Source organism: Lepidochelys kempii, chromosome 25 (genome assembly GCF_965140285.1).
Source record: "Lepidochelys kempii isolate rLepKem1 chromosome 25, rLepKem1.hap1, whole genome shotgun sequence".
In the NCBI taxonomy this organism is placed as follows: Eukaryota; Metazoa; Chordata; order Testudines; family Cheloniidae; genus Lepidochelys; species Lepidochelys kempii.
This window is the reverse complement of record NC_136404.1, coordinates 3,644,559-3,670,881: the sequence shown is the minus strand read 5'-3', so window position 1 is coordinate 3,670,881 and position 26,323 is coordinate 3,644,559. Positions and strand designations below refer to the sequence as shown.

The following is a 26,323-nucleotide window of genomic DNA, read 5'->3' as shown; positions in this document are numbered from 1 at the left end:
CTTGAATACTGCATGCACATGTGGTCACCCATCTCAAAAAAGTTAAATGGAATTGGAAAAAGGTTCAGAAAAGGGCAACAAAAATGAGGTGGGGTATGGAACAGCTTCCATATGAGGAAAAATGAATAAGACTGGGAATTTTCAGCTTGGAAAAGGGATGACTAAGGGAGGATGTGAATAGAGGTCTATAAAATCATGACTGTTGTGGAGAAAGTAAATAAGGAATTATTTACTTCTCATAACATAAGAGGTAGGCGTCACCAAATGAAATTAGTAGGCAATAGGTTTAAAACAAACAAAAGGAAATATTTCTTCACAGAACGCACAGTCAATCTGTGGTACTCTGGCAGGGGATGTTGTGAAGGCCAAGACTGTAACAGGGTTAAAAAAAGAACTAGATAAATTCATGGAGGATAGGTCCATCAATGGCTATTAGCCAGGATGGACAGGAAGGGTGTCCCTAGCCTCTGTTTGCCAGGAGCTGGGAATGGGCGACAGAGGATGGATCACTTGATGATTACCTGTTCTGTTCATTCCCTCTGGGGCACCTGGCATTGGCCACTGTCATAAGACAGGATACTGGGCTAGATGGATCGTTTGATCTGATCCAGTATGGCTGTTCTTATGATCTTAAAAAAATGCATAAGGTGGTAAGGAATGTAGAGAATCCATCATAAGGATGGATGAGACAAACAGCACGGATCTGTTATGGAAACAAATTCAGTGATTTCCTTTAGACTTGCATTGAAATGGGTCTTGGAGGCTTCTCTTTCCTTAGCGGCAGAAATACAAGAGCTTCATGTCACATTTAGAATTAGTAAACTTTAGTGGCCTGTTACTTGAAATGTATGTAAAACAGATGTATGCAAATGTCATATTGTCAGAGTCAGGGGCCATATGTTAAAATGTGTTTAGGCACCTAAAGATGCAGGTAGGTCCCTAGTGGTATTTTCAAGTGTCTAGATTCCTAATTCCCATTGGTTTAAATGAGTTAGGTGCCTACATGCTTTTGAAAATCCCATTACGCACCTGTCTGCATTTTAGGTGCCTTTAAAACTCTGGCCCCTGGTGTTTAGAGTGGTCCCTCTGAGTCTTGTCACTACAGTATCTTGATCAGTGGCACCACAGCCAGCTATGAATGGCAACAGTGAGTTGGTTGAAGTGCTGCCAAGACACATCCATCTGGTGGTATTATGAAGATATATTGAACATTTTATACAAATCTGTTGTTGGTACTTCTGATGCATATAACTGCATGAGGTTTGTTTATTGCCTCATAGTTTTCCCACGTAACAGGCAAAACAAGAGCTGTCAGAACACAGCTCATAATTCATGACATCACATTTTAATGAAGAAAAATAAATAAACCATGCAAAAGCTATGGTGCTAAATTCGTATGTAACCAAACTAATTGCATTAGACCTGCTCTATTCAATTTGTTGAAAGACACGGCTTTGTGCTGACCAAAGCTGATGAACACTTGCCTCCTGTGTACATATTTGTGTACTCAAGCTAGAATAGCCTGACAAAATTGCCATGGAAGTTTACCATTTGAGACACAAAAGCTGCTCTTCCACTCTTGACCAAGAAGAGTAATGAAAGTCAAAAAACTAAGGATGTTTTACCGCTCAGTCAAACAATCAATTGTGCTGAACATGTGGGTAATAGAATTTTGCATAAGAATGCTACTTAGTATTTACATAGCACTTTCCATCTCAAAGTCTTGTGCAAATGTGAGTTTGAATCCTCCCAGTACCACTGTATGATGAGGCGGAGGCCTGTGTTAGGAGTTGTATCCCCATTGTGTAGATGGTGTGACAGGGTTGGGCCAGATGGCTATAGGAGAGTAATAGAAGGCAGATATATTAGCCCCAGGCTAAGTAGGTTCCTTTTCCCTGGGTAAGGTAACAGGGAAGGTTTTTTTTTTTTTTTGCTTTAATTTGGATATTTATTTTATAACACTAATCAGCAGATTTTCATTGCACGTATTTTCCTATAGACTTCACATGACAATCTACCTAAATCATCATACTAAACAATTCAACTGTATGTTGCTTAATTAATTCTGTGACAGGGTCAGGCCAGATGGCTACAGGAGAGTGATTGATTTTTTAGTGTGTTTTTTTTTAAAAAAAATAAAAATCTCATTAATTGGTGCATGTGCTTCTTAAAATATTAGCCCCAGGTTAAGTAGGTTCCTTTTCCCTGGGTAAGGTAACAGGGAAGGTTTTTTTTTTTGTTTTTTTTTTAAATTTTAAAACAAAGTTTATATTCTTGGCTATTCAGCAACATCTGTGGAAAGCCTGTAAACAGTCTTCACAGATTGCCAGCATTCTGCTCAATATAGTCAATTCAATGTCCAATTTGACAATTACAGCACAGATAATGTTAGACGCATTTTGAAACCACCACATATTATTCTGTCAAATTCAATCAGCACCTAGATTCTAGGGCCTACATAAAAGGAATAAAAGTGGCAAACACACCCCTGTCCTAACAAACTCCTCATTAAGAAAAGGAATTACTTACCCACAAGAGCTATTAGTTTCTAAAATGAACAAATTTTCATCCAAGACAAATTTAAAAAACATTCTCTGTTTCCTGGAATGATATACATTACAAGAAGTTTGTAATTAAGAAGAATGGGTGAGGTTGTGGGGAAGTGTGACTATTATACATGTAGTATAATTATATATTATACATGTAGTATAAAGAACATTGTTCTTTGGTCTGCATACTGGATTTGTAACTACTGTGACAGGGTCGGGCCAGATTGCTACAGGAGAGTGATCCTAATGGGATCCGGGAAGTGGGCAGGCTTCACTAAAGGATCCCCCCCAGCTACAGAAGAGTGATAGAAGGCAGATATATTAGCCCCAGGTTAAGTAGGTTCCTTTTCCCTGGGTAAGGTAACAGGGAAGGTTCCAGAACAATCAGGAACCTTCTGGAGACAATTAAGACTGGCAGCAGGTGTTCTAATCAGCCTATCAAGAAGCTGCTAGAATCAGTTAAGGAAGGCTAATCAGGGCACCTGGGTTTTAAAAAGGAGCTCACTTCAGTTTGTGGTGTGCGTGTGAGGAGCTGGGAGCAAGAGGCACTAGGAGTGAGAACTAGGCACTAGGAGTGAGAGTGAGAACGCGGACTGTTGGAGGACTGAGGTGTACAAGCATTATCAGACACCAGGAGGAAGGTGCTGTGGTGAAGATAAAGAGGTGTTGGGAGAAGGCCATGGGGAAGTAGCCCAGGGAGTTGCAGCTGTCGCACAGCTGTTCCAGGAGGCAGTCTAGACAGCTGCATTCCACAGGGCCCTGGGCTGGAACCCGGAGTAGAGGGCGGGCCCGGGTTCCCCCCAAATCCTCCCAACTCCTGGTCAGACACAGGAGGAGTCGACCTGGACTGTGAATTCAGAAAAACAGCCAAGCTGAGGGCTGCTGTGAAGCTCCAAGGCGAGCAAATCCGCCAATAAGCGCAAGACCCACCAAGGTAGAGCAGGAACTTTGTCACAATGGATAAATTAAGCCAGAGATGTTTAAGTGACTTGTTTAAAGTCAAAGAGCTTCTATTTCTGAACCTAGATACCTCTGTACAAACATGGAGAAATTTATTGGAGACAGAGGTTTTGTCTATGTTCAGAAATTTTTTTCTAGGTTAGCTACATTGCTGTAGTTACGCACCGTGGTGCAGCTCCTTATATAGACATGCTGTACTGACACACAGTGGGGCTTACGCAGGTGTAGGTTAATTCAAGCCCCAGTTTGTGCTGCTGCAGAGGGTCTAGAGATAAGGAGTTTGCACCAATACAATGATGGTATTAGGGCTAAGTTTCTGACTGTTGAGAAATCCTTTGTTTCTAAGAAACTTCTCTTTGTGTGGCACACAGGTGCGTACCTACAGTGATGCAGATTTCCTTAATGTAGACAAGTGCAGGGCAGGGCAGAGTTGCACATCTCTTTTCAGACATGGAAGCCAGTGAATTGATTTAACAAATTTCCTTAGCTGTCCACTGCTGCTTCTCTTCCAGAACATAACCAAGTTCCCAGAAAATGAAAACAAAGTGTGTTTAAGATCTCTGGTAAAATCCACAGTGCTGTAAGTTTACTACTTGTATGTAAATTGAGGTATAAAGACAGGTTTCAGAGTAACAGCCGTGTTAGTCTGTATTCGCAAAAAGAAAAGGAGTACTTGTGGCACCTTAGAGACTAACCAATTTATTTGAGCATGAGCTTTCGTGAGCTACAGCTCACTTCATCGGATGCATACCGTGGAAACTGCAGAAGACATTATATACACACAGAGACCATGAAACAATACCTCCTCCCACCCCACTGTCCTGCTGGTAATAGCTTATCTAAAGTGATCATCAAGTTGGGCCATTTCCAGCACAAATCCAGGTTTTCTCACCCTCCGCATACACATTGTGAAGAGAGTGGTCACTTTGGATGGGCTGTTACCAGCAGGAGAGCGAGTTTGTGTGGGGGGAGGGGAGGCGGAGGGTGAGAAAACCTGGATTTGTGCTGGAAATGGCCCAACTTGATGATCACTTTAGATAAGCTATTACCAGCAGAAGAGTGAGTTTGTGTGTGTATGGGGGTGAGAAAACCTGGATTTGTGCTGGAAATGGCCCATCTTGATTATCATACACATTGTGAAGAGAGTGGTCGCTTTGGATGGGCTATTACCAGCAGGAGAGTGAGTTTGTGTGTGGGGGGGGCAGAGGGTGAGAAAACCTGGATTTGTGCTGGAAATGGCCCAACTTGATGATCACTTTAGATAAGCTATTACCAGCAGGACAGTGGGGTGGGAGGAGGTATTGTTTCATGGTCTCTGTGTGTATATAATGTCTTCTGCAGTTTCCACGGTATGCATCCGATGAAGTGAGCTGTAGCTCACGAAAGCTCATGCTCAAATAAATTGGTTAGTCTCTAAGGTGCCACAAGTACTCCTTTTCTTTTTTTGAGGTATAAACACATTCTTTGGGTGATAGTCCTTATATATATTCCAAACATGGGTGCGTATGCACTGGAGCCAGAAGGTTTTCTTAGCAGTGTCCGTTGACCCGCGCATGCATTGTGTGTCCCCCTTGTGTTCCCAGCCGAGGTTATAATACACTGTGCAGGTCGATGCCTCTCCAGTTCCCTCTTACTGCCACATGGCCAGAGTCTGAACCCCTGTTTTCTTTGCGCTCTTAGTCTTCTAGCTAAGAAAGTGACATACTCCGTTTGCAGGTAACCAGATTAGCTAACACACATGAACTAGTATTAATGGGGGATTTGAACTTCCCTGATATGTGTTGGAAGTTTATTGCAGCAAAACACAATATATCCTGCAAATTCTTAGCATGTGTAGGGGACAGCTTTCAAATTCAGAAAGTTGAGGAAACAGCTTGCGTATTGTCCATTTTGGATCTGGTTTTGACCAACCGGGATGAATTGCTTGTGAAATTGAAGATGGTCGGGAACTTGGGAGAAAGTGATCATGATCTGATAGCATTCAAGATCCTATAGAAAGGAGGACATTAGAACAGAAAAAGGACAGTGGACTTCAGAAAGGCAGTTTTCAACCGGCTTAGAGAAATAGTAGGCAATGTCCCACGGAAAGACCAACTAGGAAGAAAAGGAGTCAAAAGGGGCTGGCACTTCTTAAAAGATGTAATACTACAGGCTCAACATCAAGCTGTTCTGACACAGGATAAAGATAACAGCCACAGGAGGCCAGTGTGGCTGCACAAGGAACTTTTTAACTGTCTAAAAACAAAAGGGATACATGCAGGAAATGGAAGGAGGGGCATGTCACCAAGGAAGTATACATGGACAAGTGTGTGTAGGGACAAAATCAGGAAAGCCAAGGCAAAGAATGAGTTACAGCTGGCAAGGAATGTTAAAGGCAATAAGAAGTGGTTCTTCAAATATGTCAGACAAAAAGAAAGATCAAGGACTGTATGGGTCCGCTGCTCAGGTGAGCTGGTAATGAAAGATGATAGGAAGGCAGAGCTGCTCAATGCCTACTTTGCTTGTCTTCTCACAAAAAATAACACGTGACCGGATGACTAACTAAGTTACTATAGACAATAAAGGGGAAGGGAAGCAGATCGGGATAAGTAAAGAACACATCACCGGATCTTCTGACCAACTTGAATGAATTCAGATCAGTGGTGCTGGATGCTATTCACCTGAGGGTATTGAAGGAATTAGCTGAAGAAATATCAGAGCCAGTAGCAATAATATTTACAAACTCATGGATGACAGGAAAGGTCCCAGAAGATTGGAGAAGGGCTAACATAGTGCCCATCTTTAAAAAGAGGGGAAAGAGGCTGAATGAGAGACAGTCAGCTTGACTTTGATACCTGAGACACTAGAGACTAGAGCAATATATAAAACGTTCAGTTTACAAATACCTAGAGGACGAAGTGGTACTAACTAGCAGCCAGCATGGATTTGCCAAGAACAAATTGATTTTCTCCTTTGACAAGGTAACTGATTTGGCGGATGGGGGGAATGCAGTAGACAGAATATACCTGGACTTCAGCAAGGCTTTTGACACAGTCCCACATGACATTCTGATAGGTAAGATGGAGAAAAAACAACTGCAAACAAAGAGTAACTACTAATGGAAAGATGTTGGGTTGGAGGGAGGTCACAAGTGGGTCCCACAGGGATCTGTTCTGGTTCCGGTGTTTAACATCTTTATTACCTACCTGGATGTAGGTATAGACAGCATAGTGATCAAGTCTGCAGATGACACAAAGCTAGGGGAAGTTGCCAATACTTTGGAAGATGGAGCTAAAAATCAGAAGGATCTTCATAAATTGGAGAACTGGTCTATGGGTGACAAAATGAAATTCAACAAAGACAAATGTAAGGTGCTACACTTAGGGAAGAAAAACCAAATATAGAATTGAGGCTAACTGGCTTGGCGGCAGCACTGCTAAGAATGATCTGTGAATTGTGGTGGATCACAACCTCATGATGAGTCAGCAACGTGATGCTGTTGCTCAAAAAAAAAAAGAAAAAGCAATTGCAATTTTAGGTTGCATGAACAGAGGCATAGCATGCAGGTCACCGGAGGTGATAGTACTGCTCTGCTTGAGGCCTAACCAGTGACAGCTGGAGTAATGTCCAATTGTGGTCACCAATGTATAGAAAGGATGCAGAGAAACTGGACAGGATCCAGAGATGAGCGACAAAGATGATCAAATGGATGGAATGCAAGCCATATGAGCAAAGGCTGAAGGAACTGGGTATGTTTAGTTTGGAAGAGAGGCGACTGAGAGGATATAGTAGTGGTCTTCAGATACTTGAAAGGCTGCCATGAAAAAGATGGAGAAAAGTTGTTCTCTTTTGCCACAGAAGGTAGGACAAGAGGCAGTGGGTTTAAACTACAGCATAGCAGATTTCAAGTAAATCTCAGGAAAAGCTTCATAACTGTAAGAACAGTAGGACAATGGAACAGACTGCGTCGGGAGGTTATGGAAGCTTCTTCACTGGAGTTTTTCAAAAGGAAGCTGGATAGCCATCTGTCTTGGATGTTTGAGACAGAACGAATCCTGCATCTTGGCAGGGGGTTAGACTAGATGACCCTTGCTGTCCCTTCTAACCCTATGGCTCTGTATAGTTCCTCTTGTTTTTCTTGTATATAGTAGTAGTTAGTGTTAGTCTATCCTGAGTGGGGTATGCTTCCTTTGTTTTTCACCTCCCCCCGGGGGACTATGCCCCGCATTCCAGGGTTTAAAAATTGTTTCTTGCCCACACTCATTCTCTCTGAACAACAAGCACCAACGGTGTCTTTTACTGCCTCAGGGAGGCTCACATCGCCACTCGTTGTGCAATTTGCAAGTCTTCCCTGTCCTGGACTCGGGAAGTGTGGGAGCTCTGCTTCTGAAAATACCTCATGGAGGAAGCCATGAGACCGCACACGCAGTTGGATCTGGGACCCTTGAAACCATCAGTGCAGCATCCATCACCACCTCCTCCCAGCACTTCTCACACCTTGGATCCGACAGTACCGGCGGTGAAGGACAAACCCAGATATGAGGATAGGAAGCACTCATGGGCACAGGAGCAAGTCACTGTCGATGACTGCTTCTAAGCACAGTGTTTCCTCCCCAAGCTGAGTTGAGTCACGTCAGGTGAGATGTTACGTGCCACCACCAGTACCCAAGCTTCCCTGCATCAAAGGTAAAGCAAAGCACAAGAAGGATCCGGCGGCACTACTGGTCACCCCAGTATCCTGCCCATCTGGAGCAGTCCCTAGCACACCCACCACCCATCCCACCTTTTGCACCCTTCAGTCCAGCCTCTCCCATGGATGCTGCTGTGGTCTTCTGGCATCTTCAAGGGCACTCCCCAGACTCCTTCCATTTGGAGACCCTTCTCTCGCCAGAGGAACTGGAGATACCTTACCTGCCTTCTCTGCTTCTCTCTGGTCCCCCAGTCACCCACGAGTTTCTCACTCCAGCCAAGCGCTTAGACCCTTTGGGGATGAAGGTCTGTTCCTCAGCGGTGCTGCAATTTTGAATAGCAGATTACCAGGTTCTGCTAGCCAAATATGATATTAATAACTATGCCAGGCTAGCAGAGTTCAAGGACAAACTGCCATCTGACCAGCAGCAGCAATTTCAGGCACCTGGTTACCAGTGTGGTCCTCCAAGTGGCAGTCGATGCAAATAACATGTCCTTGCACTCCCTTGCAATGGGCATTGTCATGCACTGCAACTCATGCAACTCAGTCCTCTGGCTTTCCTCAGGAGGCCCAGACCACTATAGAGGACCTCTCCTTTGACCAGGACAAGTGCTTTTGCTGAAAGACGGATGAATCCCTTCATTCCTTCAAGGATTCTTGAGCCACACTATGATCCCTGGAGATCTATACTCCGACTCCACATCGCAAGAAACAGCACCAGAAGTTCTGCCCCCGGACATATGTGCACTACCCAGCCTACTCCCAGTGGCAGCAGGAACACCCACACAGGTGCCGCCAGTCCCAGTGGCGGTGACCCTCTGCCACGGCCACTTCCTCATCCCTTGCCCACCAATAACCTAAACAGTTTTGACTTGTTGCTCAAGAACTGCAAACCCTCCCTGTTGCCATCCATGGCACCCCATGTCACCTTTGGGGGCCGTCTTGTCCTGTCTGCCCAAAATTGGGGCCAGATCACCACAGGCTGTTGAGTACTGGAGATAATCTATCACGGTTACTCCATAGAATTTATTTCTTTCCCCTACACTGCTCCATCAGATCCCTCCTTCTCATCAATGCCTTGTCTAGCAGGAGGCAGATGCTCTTCTCACAAAGGGCGCCACAGAGCATGTGGCACCTCTGTATGAGAGGAGGGTCTTTTACTCCCCATATTTCATCATCCTGAAGAAGGGCAGAGGGCTCCACTCTATTCTCAATCTTTGGCTACTAAACATCTTTATCAGGAAACCCAAGTTCCATATGGTGATGCTGGCATCTATTATCCCCTCCCTTCCCCATGGGGCCTGGTTCGTGGCTCTTGATGTGAAGAACGCCTGCTTTTATGTGAGCATCCACCCAGCCCACTGGAAATTTCTCGATTTCCAGATGGGACAACCCCACTGCCAAGTCTGAATCCTCCCTTTCTCCACAGATCTGAATGTCTTCATGAAGGTCTTCATTGTCACGGCAGCACAAATATGCTGTCTTGGCTACACAGTGTACTTCTACCTGGATGCTGGCTTCCGGTTGTACTATCCCAACCAGAGCTTCCCTCCGCTATCCTCTCCCTTCGCAGTCTCCTGACCTCTCTGGGTGTCTAAATCAACTAGGAGAAATCGGTGCTTGTACTACACAATCAACTTAATTGGGATGCGGCTCAACTCAGTTGTGGCATGGACCTTCCTTCCAGCAGACCACTTTGCAACGCTGACAGCCACAGTTGTGGACCTCCATCACAATTCTCGCACTACAATCCACGTGGGACATGTGGGATCCTGCATCTCTGTGACCCCACAAGCTTGTCTACATGTGCACTGCCGCCATCAGTGGCTCTTCTCCATCTACAGGCCCCATACGGACTATTTGGAGTCCAGAGTCATTGTCCCCCAGACAGTTCTGGCCTCTCACCTGGTGGACCGACCCTTCCAAGGTCATGGTCGGAACCCCTTTTGTTATACCAATAAAATAAAAACCAGCTGGATCTTATTAAAGGGAAAAAGGCAAAATACCACATTTATTGTGAATACAGAAAGAATCATAATAACATTCCATTCAGTCTCATATTTATTCACACATTCATTCATACAAACACACACACAGGTTCTGCAAGGTTGTTATCATAGTTACCAGCCTTAGAGTTGTTCTTGCCAAGCCACTGGCCAGGTGGCCTGGACATGAGGAGGGAGCAGGGCCTTGTCAGATGCTCATCTGATGCTCCTGGAAGTTGGTTTGCAGAATCAGACCCCAAAGTTCTCACTTTTTAGAGTCTATTTTTATAGGAATTTCTTCCTATGCCAGTCTATGGGAATTGTTTCATCATGCTGTTGCTGAATCAATCAACAGATAGCGCATTCCTGACGGCTCCATGCTGCTAGATGTTATCTTGTTCTTTGGTTCTCCCATTCTTGAGGCTGTTGGGTGGATTCCAGTCTGCCCTCCGGGGGTCCTCTGGTTATTTCCACTTGATGCCTTCTTCAGCCGATGGACACTGGATTCTTAGGCTGGCACCTCCCTGATCATTCAGTTATTATCCACACCAAGCATCCATCCACATACGTCCTCTATCTCTATTTTAATCACAATTGTTAATACAACAAAAGGGCGGGGAGTCTCTGGGTGCTGTTTCTGTTGTTAGAGTATTGCTTTGAGTCTCTCTCTCTGTGAACTGCTTTGAGAACAGACTCTGTCTTAGAATGTACTAACACAATTAGCAGCTTGCAAGTTTCACACATAGAGGGAGAGAAACAGCACCAAAAACCAAGATACCTCTTCATTAGTAATACCCTGGAATTGAAACTATGGGGAATCAAACTTATTTGTGATTTTAATACAGAACTTCTTTAATATGATCCAACACTTTCACTACCTCCACTCCGCAGGCCACCATCACAGCAGACCCCTTCCTCTTGGGATCAGGGGCCCACCTAGACTGTCACACAGGCCAGGGTATCTGGTCGTTGCTGGAGGCCAGAATGTACATAAATGTTCTAGAACTGCAGGCAGTTTGTTTAGTATGGCAGGCATTTCTTCTTCAGATTCAGTCATGCCATGTTCAACTACTTTCCGACAACATTGCAGCGGTTGTGTACATCAACAAACAAATCTCCATCCAGATCTCCATCCTTCTGTTCTGAGTCAATCCACCTTTGGAACTGGTGCATCAGCCATCATGTGATGCTCCAAGCCACGTACCTCCCGGGCTCCCAAAATTCCACAGCCAATGTGCTCAGCAGGACTCTGTACCTCAACCACGAGTGGGAACTGCACAATGCCACACTCTTCTACCTCTTCCGCAATTGCTCTGGGGAGCCATGGGGGAGAACTCACATTGTGACACTCTTTTACTAGCCTGGACAGGTGACCTCCACTATGCCTTTCCTTCCATTCCCCTATTCCCAAAAGTCCTAATTAAGATTTGCTGGGACCGAGGTACCGTAATACTCATAGCCCCGTTCTGGCCATGTCAGTTTTGGTTCACAGACCTCCTTGGACACTTCACCCTAACACTTCTAGATCTCCTCATGCAAGATCAGCATCCCAAACCAGGCCTTCTTGACATCACCTTTGGATGAGGCTTGAGGGTAGACAAAGCATGCTCCAGTGCAACACATCCTTACTCAAAGCTGGAGGACATGCAGAAGGGCCTCTACTGGGCTAAATGGAAACGTTTCACCTCATGGGCTCACTGCCATCACCACCAACTGAGTGCAGTATCCATACCTATCATCCTTGATTACCACCTTGGGCTCAAAATGGTGGGCTTTCCCCTCAGTTTTGTACAGGTCCACCTGGTAGCACTTGCCCTGCTCCGTCTGCCTGCCCAGCACCCCTCCTGGGGAGTGGAGTTGGGACGTGGGGGCTTGCCCCACTCTGCCTGCCCAAGGGGAGCAGGGCAAGCACCCTGACTCTGCTCTCCAGCAGGAGTGCCGGTGGGGGAGAGGGGCAGGGCAAGCCCCAACCCTGTTTCCCCGGCAGGAGTGTGGGGGTGACGTGGCTGACTGCAGGCAGAAGGGGTGGAGGAGGGCACCACTTGTCCTGGCCCAGGGCCCCACAAAAGCTTAATCCGCCTCTGATGGCAAGGTGGCATTCCATTCACACATTCATAGCCCACTACGCTATCACCCAAGAGCGGCTGCAGACGCTGCAGTGTGCCACGCCATGCTACAGATACTGCACTTCCACTTCATCCTTGCACCCAACTCTGCGCTGCTCACTCATATTTGGAGTACATGTAGGGACCATCACTCAAAGAAGAAGAAGAAGAAGGGGTAACTTACCTGTATTCCAAAACCTGCCTTCCATGCCTCTACCACAGACTGGACTACTCAGCGGTATCAGGGTCACTGGAGAGGTGATGACACACACGGCTGCTTATAACCTTGTCTGGGAGCACGAGGGGATGCATGACAGACATGGGTCAACAGACACTGTTAAGAAAACCTTCTGGCACATGGCGCACATCCGCACCCGCATTTGGAATACCAGTAGGGACCACACATTTCAAAGAACCTCCAGTTACAGGTAAGTAACCGCCTCTTTCTTTGTTTAGGATAGACTTGTTTAACAACTTCTTGCTGACTTTTCAGTGCCACCTTTCTTGACACTGAGCGTTTGTGTATCCATCACATTGGTATTGACACCACACACACACACACACACACCCTCCCCCCGCAGCTTCTTCCTGCTCCCCCATACTGGTTAGATTGCTTTCACCTTATGGCAGGTTAGTCAGTTATCTAGGTCAGCTAGTGCAATCATGGAATCTAGAGACTAGAGGTGGAGTGAGGAAGATCAGCGTGCAGAAGTGGACGAGCAATTAATTTCAGCTCCAGTATCCTCCTCCTGATGACACTGTTTTAATCCATCCATGCCACCCATCAGATAATCTCAGAATCTTCCACGACTTTGTGAAACATGTAGCTGAGACCCTTTACACGGGAGGTGGTTCAAGAGAAGCCTAAAATTATTTGGTATTCTGCACCACACTATACCTGGAAATCTTGTAATGCTGATCAACAAGGAATTATTGGAGCCAGCTAAGGACCTGTGGCAGACCCTAGCCTCTGATATTGTCTACATCTAAAAGAGCTGATAGATGATACCAATGCTTCCTAAGAGCTTTGAGTATTTCTACTCACATCAGGTGCCAGGATCTCTTGCAAGAAAAGTCTGAACAACAAGGATTTCCTAAGATGACACCAAGGGACAAGGACTCTCTAAAAAGCTTGATCTTTTCAGCAGGAAAGCCTGTTCTTTTATCAGTCTACAAATTCACATTGCCAACTATCAAGCGTTCCTGGCTATCTGCATTGGGGAAAAATGATCTGTCATAGTTTGTGGTGTATTGTGCTGGGTACTGTTAAATGGTTGCTACTTTGCTTCCAAGAAGTGACTGCATTTCAGTGGTGGGTGAAATGATTTTTTGTTTTGTGAATGAGTACATTATGTGGAATGGCCCTGATTCTTAGAAGTACTGAACACCTGCAACACGCATTGACTTCAGTGGGAGTTGCAGGTGCTCTGCTACTCTAAGGATGAGGTACAAGGTTTGTAAGGCTCCTGGGGATGAAATGTGCTATCCAGCTTTTAAGTTAATTGATTAATGGAATTTTTATTCAGCACTGGACATTGTGCAGTGTGTATATAATGCTGACTTTATCACTGTTTCGGAGACAGTTTAATGTAACTTTTCCCGCCACAAGTGGCTAAAGTTGCTAAAGTTTCTTTTCAGCAATCTACAGATTTGCAACAGCTCAATGGAAACAAGTTTTTTCAGAGTGGTTTGTTACTTTTAATAACTTCAAATAGATATTAATCTGGGGCCACCTAGTGGTACACAATGAGTAATAATTGCTAGAGGTCAGTTTGGGATATGGAACCTCAATGTAACAAAACCTTTTGAAAGAAATAAAAGTAGCAGCCAACTTGTGGAAATAAGATATATATATATATATATTATTTTTTTAGCTACAAAAAGAAAGATGCAGATTTGTCCGTGGCTCAGAGTCGCATTAAGGATCTTGAAGCCCTGTTCCATAGAAGTGAAGCAGAACTCAGTACTACTCTTAATGAGAAGCGCAGTTTGGAAGCAGAGATTGCTGACCTGCGGGCCCAGCTTGCTAAGGTATGTAAATGAACATTTTAGAGTTTACCTACATACATAGAAACACTCTATCCTGTTGAATTTGTTACTTTAGTTTACTGTTGTAATGTGTTGCACAGCCATACTAATACATCTACTAAGAGATTGATATGTGAAATACAGAGATTAAATTTGTATGTGTGTGGCTCTTGCTCCATAGAGCAACTCTGGTATGCAGATGCCTGTCTTTCTCAACTGGTTTATGAAACCCACAAATGTTTGTTCATAAGCAAGGGCAACCTAACATTGTCTTGAGTAAAGTCTGGCGTCTCAGCACTGCTTCAGCACCATCCTTTTACATCATCAAGTACATGCAGAAGTAATACCCAGGCTGTCCCAAAGGAAAATGTTTAAAGTCTACTCCACGTATAAAGTATGGGGAGCTAACAATTCCCAGTTATGTTATCAGACGGTACTGAGATAAACATGAACTGTAGTAGGTGATACTAGCATATGAAAGTTGTTTTAAATGTAGTCACTGGTATTCTTTTGGGAAACTCATTAACTCTGTCATGGGAACAGACAAATAGTTGGGAACAGGCAGTTAAATTAAGGGCACTGTGTAGAGTTTCATAAATAGAGAACAAGGATGCAGTTGAACTTAAATGCAGCTTTAAAATTTTGGATTCTGAATTTATCACTAGGCAGAAGATGGTCATGCTGTGGCTAAGAAGCAATTGGAGAAGGAGACGTTGATGCGGGTGGACTTGGAGAATCGCTGCCAGAGCTTACAAGAGGACCTGGATTTCCGGAAGAACATATTTGAGGAGGTAAGATCAATCTGACAACTTAATCTTAATACAGAGTTTATGTAGCCGTGGCTCAAAGTGCTCTACAAACATTGACTAATCTTGTAAGTTAGGGAAATGATCATCATTGTCCCCATTTTATAAATAGAGAAACTGAGGCACAAAGCTGTTAAATGACTTTCATAAAGTCACGTGTTAAATCAGTGGCAGAGCTGGGGTAAACACCCAGAACCACCTGGCTCTGCACTTCTAGTTATCTTTGCATATAAAGTACACCACAAGATGAAACTCTCTCTGTATCAGATGAAGACATATCACATTGAGTGGAAAGGCATTTTTTCATAGTTTGAGAGTCTCTTTTCTGTTTGCAGCTGTAGGGCATTCCTCTAAGACAATTTGTAAAGTCGTTCTGAATTCCTGTTAGCCTTCTGTGTATGTTGCCCATGCATGCAAACATGTTGAAAGGTTATTTTAGCGCATCAGGAGACCACAGTTCTCTGGAGGGAGAGAATGTTTGAGTGAAAACAATAACATTCAAGAGGATCACATTTTAGGTCCTTGTTATACTTCAGGGAAAGAAGATATATGTAGGGTTTTTTACTGTTAATTCAAAGTCTTAAATGAATAGGGCTCATCCAGATTGAACTCTTAAGTGCACACCCATATGAATTCATTATTTTCACTTCATTGTAACTGTTTCACAGTGTACCCATTTGTCAAGGTTCCTTCCCCACTCTGAACTCTAGGGTACAGATGTGGGGACCTGCATGCAAGACCCCCTAAACTTATTCTTACCAGCTTAGGTTAAAACTTTTCCAAGGTACAAACTTTGCCTTGTCCTTGAACCGTATGGTACCACCACCAAGCGTTTTAAACAAAGAACAGGGAAAGAGCCCACTTGGAGACATCTTCCCCAAAAATATCTCCCCAAGCCCTACACCCCCTTTTCTGGGGAAGGCTTGATAAGAATCCTCACCAATTTGTACAGGTGAACACAGACCCAAACCCTTGGATCTTAAGAACAATGAAAAATCAAGCAGGTTCTTAAAAGAAGAATTTTAATTAAAGAAAAGGTAACAGAATCACCTCTGTAAAATCAGGATGGTAAATACCTTAGAGGATAATCAGATTCAAAACATAGAGAATCCCTCTAGGCAAAACCTTAAGTTACAAAAAGACACACAAACAGGAATATACATTCCATCCAGCACAGCTTATTTTACGAGCCATTAAACAAAAGGAAATCTAACGCATTTCTAGCTAGAGTACTTACTAATTTACAGGGGTTGTGAGGCTGCATTCCTGATCTGTTCCCGGCAAAAGCATCACACAGACCAGAAAAACCCTTTGTTTTCCCCCCCTATCCCCTCCAGATTTGAAAGTATCTTGTCCTCTCATTGGTCATTTTGGTCAGGTGTCAGCTAGGTTACCTTAGCTTCTTAACCCTTTACAGGTAAAAGGGTTTTGCCTCTGGCCAGGAGGGATTTTATAGTAGAGTATACAGAAAGGTGGTTACTCTTCCCTTTATATTTATGACACCATTTTTACAGAATAATATATGAATCTCTACAGAGAGTGTCGTCTACCAGTGGGTTTAGTGTGTGTGTTGAGGGGGGAAGGTTTTGTGCTGCGCTTGTTCTGCTGTTAAAACTGATATTTGATCCTGCTCTCTCATTTGGTTAATGCAGCACAGAGTAGCCCCTTATTTTAGAATCTCTTTGCATTTTTTAAGTGAAGACAATTAATGTTTGAACATATTTATAAATTAGCTCCTGTAGAAAGGGACCAGATAACTTTATATCTGTTAAAACATTGAGCTCACCTTAACAGATCTAAAGTTTGTGTTTTTAACTGTGTTGCACTTTGTGAGATGCTTTCAATGCGCTGGCAGCTAAATAACATAGACATAATTAATTGTGGTGTAAAAGAAATTGATCATGTTGTTTACCCTAACTTGGACCTTTGCCTGCATTTTTGTTTATGTAGGAAGTAAGAGAGACAAGGAAACTGCATGAGCACCGTTTAGTTGAGATAGACAGCAGTCACCAGCAGGAGTATGAATCCAAAATGGCCCAGGCCCTGCAGGATCTGCGCAATCAACATGACGAACAGATCAAACTGTACAAAATGGAGCTGGAACAGACCTATCAGACCAAGGTAGATATTACCAGTATCTTAGTGGTCTACTGACTGTCTCATAATCAAAGGGAAAACTCTATCCCTACCTCAGGAAGCTTTCATGCTACTATGGAAGCACCCTGGGTAGCCCCATAGTTAAGGTAACACCAGGACGTTCTTCGTAATGGGACCTTCGCAATTTTCTAATTCCACCTTGAATATTTTTTGAAAAATGTATCTAAGTACACTGTTTCTCTGGGTTTCTCTAAGAGGAGGCAAGGTCACAGTAATGCGCCTTGCCCTTGAAGTAGAAGATGGGGAGGTTTATTATGGTTCGTAGTTCCTGGGAGAATTAATTCTGCAGTCTTGGTCTGGCCTTCGAGAAAGCTCTGTCTCCTGCACAAACAAGCTTTATCCTTCTTGTAGAGAGTCTCATTGTGTGAGCATCATAGTCTTCATCCCAGAGCTTTAGATAGTCTTTCAGATACCCTGGGCCCAGGCTCTTGAACACCTTGAAGGTAAGGACTGAGACCTTGAACTTGATTCAGTGTTCTGTGGGAAGTCAGTCTCGGGAGCGGATGACAGATTTGATGTTCTTGCAGGAGCCAGTGTTGCTGAGGTGTTGCATTCTGTACTAGTTGGAGTTTCCTAAATGCTGATGGCATCAGACCCAGGTGCTCATAGAATCATAGACTTTAAGGTCAGAAGGGACCATTATGATCGTCTAGTCTGACCTCCTCAACAATGCAGGCCACAGAATCTCACCCACCCACTCCTGTAACAAACCCCTAACCTATGTCTGAGCTATTGAAGTCCTCAAATCGTGGTTTAAAGACTTCAAGGTGCAGAGAATCCTTCAGCAAGTGACCCATGCCCCACGCTGCAGAGGAAGGTGAAAAACCCCCAGGGCCTCTGCCAATCTGCCCTGGAGGAAAATTCCTTCCCGACCCCAAATATGGCGATCAGCTAAACCCTGGGCACGTAGGCAAGACTCACCAGCCAGACACCCAGGAAAGAATTCTCTGTAGTAACTCAGATCCCACCCCATCTAACATTCTACCACAGGCCATTGGGTATATTTACCGCATATTTACCGCTAATAGTCAAAGATCAATTAATTGCCAAAATTAGGCTATCCCATCATATCAAGCCCTCCATAAACTTATCAAGCTTAGTCTTGAAGCCAGATATGTCTTTTGCCCCCATTGCTCCCCTTGGAAGGCTGTTCCAGAACTTCACTCCTCTGATGGTTAGAAACCTTTGTCTAATTTCAAGTCTAAACTTCCTGATGGCTAGTTTATATGCATTTGTTCTTGTGTCCACATTGGTACTGAGCTTAAATAATTCCTCTCCCTCCCTGGTATTTATCCCTCTAATATATTTATAGAGAGCAATCGTATCTTCCCTCAGCCTTCTTTTGGTTAGGCTAAACAAGCCAAACTGTTTGAGTCTCCTTTCATAAGACAGGTTTTCCATTCCTCGGATCATCCTAGTAGCCCTTCTCTGTACCTGTTCCTGTTTGAATTCATCCTTCTTAAACATGGGAGACCAGAACTGCACACAGTATTCCAGGTGAGGTCTCACCAGTGCCTTGTATAACGGTACTAAAACCTCCTTTATCTCTACTGGAAATACCTCGCCTGATGCATCCCAAGACCGCATTAGCTTTTTTCACGGCCACATCACATTGGCGGCTCATAGTCATCCTGTGATCAACCAATACTCCGAGGTCCTTCTCCTCCTCTGTTACTTCCAAGTGATGCGTCCCCAGCTTATAACAAAAATTCTGGTTGTTAATCCCTAAATGCATGACCTTCCACTTTTCACTATTAAATTTCTATTACTATTACTCCAGTTTACAAGGTCATCCAGATCTTTCTGTATGAGATCCCGGGCCTTCTCTGTATTGGCAATACCTCCCAGCTTTGTATCATCCGCAGACTTTATTAGCACACTCCCACTTTTTGTGCCAAGGTCAGTAATAAAAAGATTAAATAAGATTGGTCCCAAACCGATCCCTGAGGAACTCCACTAGTAACCTCCTTCCAGCCTAACAGTTCACCTTTCAGTATGACTCGTTGTAGTCTCCCCTTTAACCAATTCCTTATCCACCTTTCAATATTCATATTGATCCCCATCTTTTCCAATTTAGCTAATAATTCCCCATGTGGAACCGTATCAAATGCCTTACTGAAATCAAAGTAAATTAGATCCATTGCGTTTCCTTTGTCTAAAAAATCTGTTACCTTTTCAAAGGAGGAGATCAGGTTGGCTTGGCACAATCTACCTTTTGTAAAACCATGTTGTATTTTGTCCCAATTACCTCAATGTCCTTAACTATTTTCTCCTTCAAAATTTTTTCCAAGACCTTGCATACTACAGATGTCAAACTAACAGGCCTGTAGTTACCCGGATCACTTTTTTTTCCTTTCTTAAAATTAGGAACTATGTTAGCAATTCTGCAGCCATACGGTACAACCCCTGAATTTACAGATTCATTAAAAATTCTTGCTAATGGGCTTGCAATTTCGGGTGTCAATTCCTTTAATATTCTTGGATGAAGATTATCTGAGCCCCCCGATTTAGTCCCATTAAACTGTTTGAGTTTGGCTTCTACCTTGGATGTGGTAATATCTACCACCATATCCTCATTCCCATTTATCATCCTACCATTATCCAGAAGCTCCTTATTAAAGACTGAGGTGAAGTATTTGTTTAGATATTGGGCCATGCCTAGATTATCCTTTACCTCCCCTTCATCCCCAGTGTTTAGCGGTCCCACTTCTTCTTTCCTTGTTTTCTTCTTATTTATATGGTTATAGAACCTTTTACAGTACAGACCTGCTTAACGCACGAATCCGCTTAACGCGCGGTAGTGCCATGCCTCCCAGTGCTACCTATTTAATGCGAGACTCGTTAGCAAGTTCCTGTACCGCATGTTATGTAGCGCTACAGATTTGCTCACTGACATAGAAATCGACAGGAAGTGTGGAGCAGAAACGTGTTGTACGTCTTTACCGATATTAGTAAAGACGTATCACGCATGCTTAGTTATTGTCACACTAGAGAGATATATAATATATAGTAGTTATATAGTAATATATATATACACTACATTAGAAAATTTTGACTGGAGGCCTAATATAATGGCAGAGAGCAAGCGTCAGAGTTCCTACACTGTAGAAGAAAAGCTAGCTGCAATAGATGGAGTAAATAGCAAAGAAACCCAGGCCAAGGTTTCAAAAGATATTGGGATTGCCGAATCTACTCTCAGAGGATGGCTAAAAAACAAATCTAAATTGAACGGCTTTGTACAAAATATCGATTCTGCCGCGGGGCTTAAGCGAAAACGTGTGCGCTATTCAGGAAAACCCACAATATACAAAGCCACATGCATGGGGTTTGCTCGGGAAAGGCTGAAAGGAATGCCGCTCAGTGGGCCAATTCTTCAAGTCCAAGCAACAAAATTTGGAAATTTGACGGGGGATGAATCATTCCTAGCCAGCAAGGGGTTTATAAATTGTTTTAGAAAGCGTCATGGCATAGCACAGGTATCGATTTCTGGAGAAAGCCTATCAGCTGATGAATCGGCCGCGAACACGTTTCATCTGCGGTGAATGACAGATTTCATAAGAAAGGAAAAAAAAATGTGAGCCAGAAAGAGCAGAAAATAACGGCGTTTTTTTCTAAGTGAATCATAGACACTTTTTTCAGCATGGCCCTCTTAACCTGCGGTCTGTTAACAGCTTGACTCCCGACGTTCACTCATAAACAGGTCTGTACTGTACTATTGGTTTTAATTCCCTTTGCAAGGTCCAACTCTACATGGCTTTTGGCCTTTCTCACTTTATCCCTACACGTTCTGACCTCAATGAGGTAGCTTTTCTTGCTGATCCGTCTCCTAGGCTTTCTGCTTTTTCTTAATCACCTCCTTGAGATGCTTGCTCATCCAGCTTGGTCTACAACTCCTGCCTATGAGTTTTTTCCCCTTTCTTGGGATGCAGGCTTCTGATAGTTTCTGCAACTTTGAATTGAAGTAATTCCATGTCTCCTCCGCCTTTAGATCCACAAGTTCTTCAGTCCAATCCACTTCCCTAACTAATTTCCTTAATTTTTTAAAGTTAGCCCTTTGGAAATCAAAAACCCTAGTCACAGATCTATTTTTGTTTATCCTTCCATTTAGTTTGAACTGACTTAGCTTGTGATCACTCGAATCAAGGTTGTGCCCTAGGACCATTTCTTCTATGAGGTCCTCACTGCTCACCAAAACCAAATCTAAATGGAAACCCCTCTTGTTGGTTCAGCAACTACTTGGTGAAGGAATCCATCAGCTATTGCATCCAGTAAAATCTGAGCCCTATTATTATTACTAGCACTTTAACTTCCCGGATATAAACTGAAGTACAAGTCTCCCATGACCACTCAATTCCCATTAGTATTTACTTCATTATAAGCATTAAAGAGGTCTCGATCCATATCAGATCCCGGTGGTCTATAGTACACCTCAAGCACTATCTCAGGGGAGGCTCTAGTAGCTTTGTTCCCCAATGCGATTTTTGCCCAGACAGACTGTCTTATCCATTCCATCACTTCTTATTTCTTTACAGTCTTTATATATAGAACACCTACCAAATAAAAGTATTTAAAAATGCTCTTATCTATTAGAAACCCCGCCCCTGAGTAACATAGTTCACAGTACTATTAATTATAAACCAATGGACACATTTGCTGTAAATGGTGAAAGTGAATTAACATGAGATTCAAAACCACAAACAGTGGGAAATAAGAGATTAATCCCATGAGAACAATGGCATCAAACAGAGGGCCAGGTTAAGTTTGTATGGATGGCAGATGAAGTTCGATATTGATAAATTAAAGTAATGCACATTGGAGAGGAAAAGGTAAACTACTCCTACACCTTACAGGATTCTAATTAACTGTGTCAACTCCCACACCTGAAGAAAAGCTCTGTGTAAGCTTGAAAACTTGTCGCTCTCACCAACAGAAGTTGGTCTAATAAAAGATATTCCCTCACCTACCTTGTCTCTCTAATATCCTGGGACCAACATGGCTACAACAACACTGCATGTATCAACTCAGCAATGCAACCTGGGCATCATTGTAGACAGCTCTATGAAGACTTGCTCGATAATCAGCTGCCAGTAAAAAAGCTATCAAAATGTTTGGATGTTTAAGAAAAGGGATAGAAAATAGATTATAATAGCATTATAAAAATCTGTACTGTATTGTCGTCCCCCCCTCACAAAAAAGATACTATGGAATTAAAGGGGGTTCAGACAAGGACATTGAATATTATTAGAGAGCTGGAAAAACTTTCACATGAAGAGAGACTGAAAAAATGTATTGTTTACCTGGGGTTGGGGGAGGCTTGATAAAAGTATATAAAATAATATCTGGTTTGAGGTGGTGTATCAGGAGTTTTTGTTCTCCCTGTGTCAAAACACAAGAACAAGGGGAGTTTCAATGAAATTAGAAGGGGTGACAAATTCATAATAGACCAAAAAAAAAAAAAACCTTTTTCACACAGCACATAATTAGACTGTGAAACTCACAGGATGTCACTGAGACCAAGAATTTAGCAAGATTCAGAAAGGGATTGGACATTTGTAAGGATAACAGATATCCAGTGTTATAGTTAATGCTAACAAAAATTTTGGAAGGGTTAATAAATCTTGTGTGTCAGGGCTACAACCAATCTTTGAACTGCTAGAGATCACCATGAGACCTAATGAGGGGAGCGGATTATCTGCCAGCTGCAGGGCTTTTACTCCTTCCTCTGAAGTATCTGGTACTGATGAACCTCCACTGGACTAGATGGACCTTGTTTCAGATATCAGTACTGCAGGATTTCCTGGTGCCTGTGGCAGGGCCCACTCACTCGTACCTCTGCTCAAGTCCACAAACCACTGAGAAACCTTAATGCTAGTAAAACACCCAGTGCAGTTTATTTACAATGTCGGTTCCCACCACACTTGTACAATATACAGCCGTACTCCTAACGTCTTAGGGAGCCCTCAGCTCCTGAGGTAAGCAGGAAAGAGCAATCTCTCTCTCCGTCTCACTGCCTGCCTTCCCCCTTCCTACTTCCTTCCTGTGCCTTTTTGTATCCTTGGCCGAATGGCTTAATTAGCCTTCCAACTCTCCTCCACCCACCAGTTAGGCACAGCTCTTCTTAACCAGGTCTGTTCTGGGGTGTTTAATTGGAGCTGCAGTGACCGGTGCTGGCTTAGCTGTTGTTGCCCAGCATTCTATCACAGTGCCGTTTATGCCCAAGGCTTATGCGGCAGCTTGGGAGTTATTCAGCCTGTCAGTACCGGTTTTTCTGGCTGTTCAGGATTCTCACCCAGCTCCGGTGTCTAAAGTATCGATGTTGACTGTTTCTCTGATGCCTCATATGGTACCTTCGGGCCCACCCTTTAAAATACATCTCAGATCAGTAGCAAGTAGGGAGGAACCAGCCATGATTTCGCAGTACCTCCAACCTCCAGGCTTTTAACCTGTCTCCCCAGTACCAATGGTGTCAGCTCTCTCCTGGTGGGAGGATGAGGACTTGTCATTGGATTCCGAGGTTCTTACATGTCACTGCCTGAATACATACAGCAGTTCCCGTGGAGCGCCTATCCACCATGGTACCAGGCGCAGTCACACGAAGACCAATGGCCTGGTCATAATTGGGGTCCGGTGGCCATGTCAGTGGCCTTTCATGAATCCTTGGGGATCCTCCTCAATCTAGGGCATGCCTGCATGCCTCACAACTTGCCTTTGCAAGTGTCTGTACCAGAGTCACATCAAGCCACCCTCGGTACCAGACTTGTACATGCAGAGGTTTGCTCTCAGGAGTTTCCCTTAGAGGAATCAGAGGATGGTCCACCTTATCAGCCCTTGGCCACCTCCTCTTCATCCACCAATGAGGCAGTGGTAAGTAGAGTCTGTTTCTCCTGCACCTGATGGTTACAAAGGCCATCGGGAGATGCTGAAGAGGATGGCTGCACCTCTGAATGTCCAGCCAGAAGAGGTCCAGGAAAAGTCACACATGCTTGTGGACATTTTAGCCTCCATGAGACCCTGTAAGGTAGCTCTCCCTATTAAGGAGGCTGTCCTTGAGCCTGAAACTGTTCTGTTGCAGACCCCATCTTCCCTGCCCACCACTGCAAAAAGAGCGGAGTAGTTATTACATCCCCTCACAGGGCTCGAAACATTTCTAAAATCATCCCTCTCTGGGCTCCCTATTAGTCTCTGTAGCCAATGAAAAAGAGGAGACAGGGTCACTAGGCGTTAATGCTGAAAAGCAAAGAAGTAAAGAAATTGGACTTATTTGGAAGGAAGCTTTATTCCACTGGAGGTTCATAGCTTTGAATTGCAAACCAGCAGGCTCTGCTCGGTCATTACAATATTATCTCACAGGGTAAAATGTAAAATTTAAGGACAGGCTTCTAGACAAGCTGAAACAGGGATTTACTGTGATGGTGGATGAGGGGAAATTAGTTGCCAGAACGTCTTTGCAGGCTGGTCTAGATGCAGCTGACTCTGCAGCTTGACACATGGTCTCTGCCATCAATAGGTGGTGGTGTTCATGGCTGCAGTCATTTTGGGTCATCCCTGCCCGCTCCTCCCCTGCCCTGTGCCCCCTGAAGTTCACGAGACTATTCAAGACCTCCAAAAGGGTACTTACTATAGAGGGTGGTGCCAATAGACCATTCAAGATCCCTTTTGAGGATCCTTCACTCTTTTCTGGAAAGACGGACAAGAGGCTGCGTAGTCTCCAGGAATCAAAAGCGACCCTTAAGTCTCTGGGTATTTATATGTTGGCAACAAAAAGAAACTCCTTTTGCCCATAGCACTTCCACTATCCAAATTTCATGACCTGTACCAAGGACGTATCCAGGAAGGGCAGAAGTTACAAGAGATGTCTTCCACCTCTTTCTGCCTCTGCAGTGCTGGTTCATCTAGGCAAGCTGGGTCCTTCAAACAAACAGTTTGATGCATTGGTCAAGGACAGACTGCCATGGTCCGCAGAGTACCATCTTTTCACATCCCCCATTTGCTAATCACCACTTCCTAAATTCTTGGTCTGGCATCGCCACAGATCTTAAGCATAGTGGAATTGGGATATACCCTTGAGTTTGTTTCCATCCCCCCTCCCACTCCTGTTCCTTGCCCTTATTCAGGGACCTCTGTCATGAGGCTGTTGTACTATAGGAGGTCCAATCTCTTTGTCTCATGGGAGCCATAGAGGAAGTTCCTCTGTTACTCGCAGGAAAGAGGTTTTATTCCTGCTATTTTCTAATCCCAAAAGCAAAAAGAGGTCTCAGGCCTATTTTAGATCTGAAAGAACTCAAGTTCCTGAAAAAAATAAAATTCCAGATGGTCACCCTAGCTTCCATTATTCCTTCTCTGGATCCCAGGCACTGGTATGCTGTCATCAACTTAAAAGATGTGTTTGACCCTAAGCACCTCTATATTTACATTTTACACACTACTGCAATGAGGTTTGAACAAAATATGCCCTCTAAGGCATTTGAAACTAACACCACACTGGTCATTAATATTATAAAATGCATGTGTTAAGTTTATATGTGAAGTTATTAATTCCCTTTGTATAATGTTATTAAAACATGTTTAAAACAAAGACATTCTAGCCTAGGTAAAAGTGATAAACAGGTCTGTCTTAGACAAAGAAATGTGGGTTAACCTCAGTTTACATATTAGCCACAAACAAAGCTATCAGGGAGACCAGCAGGGATTGTCTTAACCTGAACTTGAGAGAGAGAGAAGAGGGAATTAACATGGCTTCTGCACCCCAGAGGGACACTAGAGGCTGAATCTCCAGGAGGCTTTCCTAACTTAGAATAATGGCAATTTTTTCGGAATATAATTTACTCCTGAGGGAATTCTGCACCCAAAAAAAAAAAAATTATATCCACAGATACAGTATCCTGACATATCCACACCCATGGAACTTGAATCTAATTTCAGCAAAGCTGACTGGTTCCCCCTTTGGGTTTCTGGCAATCTGTTCACTGCTACACCTTTCAATTAAAGTGCCTTTTTTTGGCTGCTGTTACATTGGTCAGAAAAGTTGGGAAAATGGAAGTCCTAGTGTGTCAGAGCCTCCCTA

At 43.7% G+C, this 26,323-nt stretch overlaps 1 protein-coding gene across 2 annotated transcripts in view; it reads left to right on the top strand.

Annotated features, from left to right (window-relative positions):
* LMNB2 (lamin B2) overlaps window positions 1–26,323 on the top strand; it is a 107,621-nt gene that overhangs the window by 69,974 nt on the left and 11,324 nt on the right. The window contains exons 3-5 of one of the 2 annotated variants that reach the window (XM_073324001.1): window positions 14,143–14,299; window positions 14,962–15,087; window positions 17,053–17,223. In XM_073324001.1, coding sequence (XP_073180102.1) covers window positions 14,143–14,299; window positions 14,962–15,087; window positions 17,053–17,223 — 454 coding nt within the window. The remainder of the gene's footprint in view (window positions 1–14,142; window positions 14,300–14,961; window positions 15,088–17,052; window positions 17,224–26,323) is intronic. The other variant, XM_073324002.1, reaches the window with a different exon arrangement.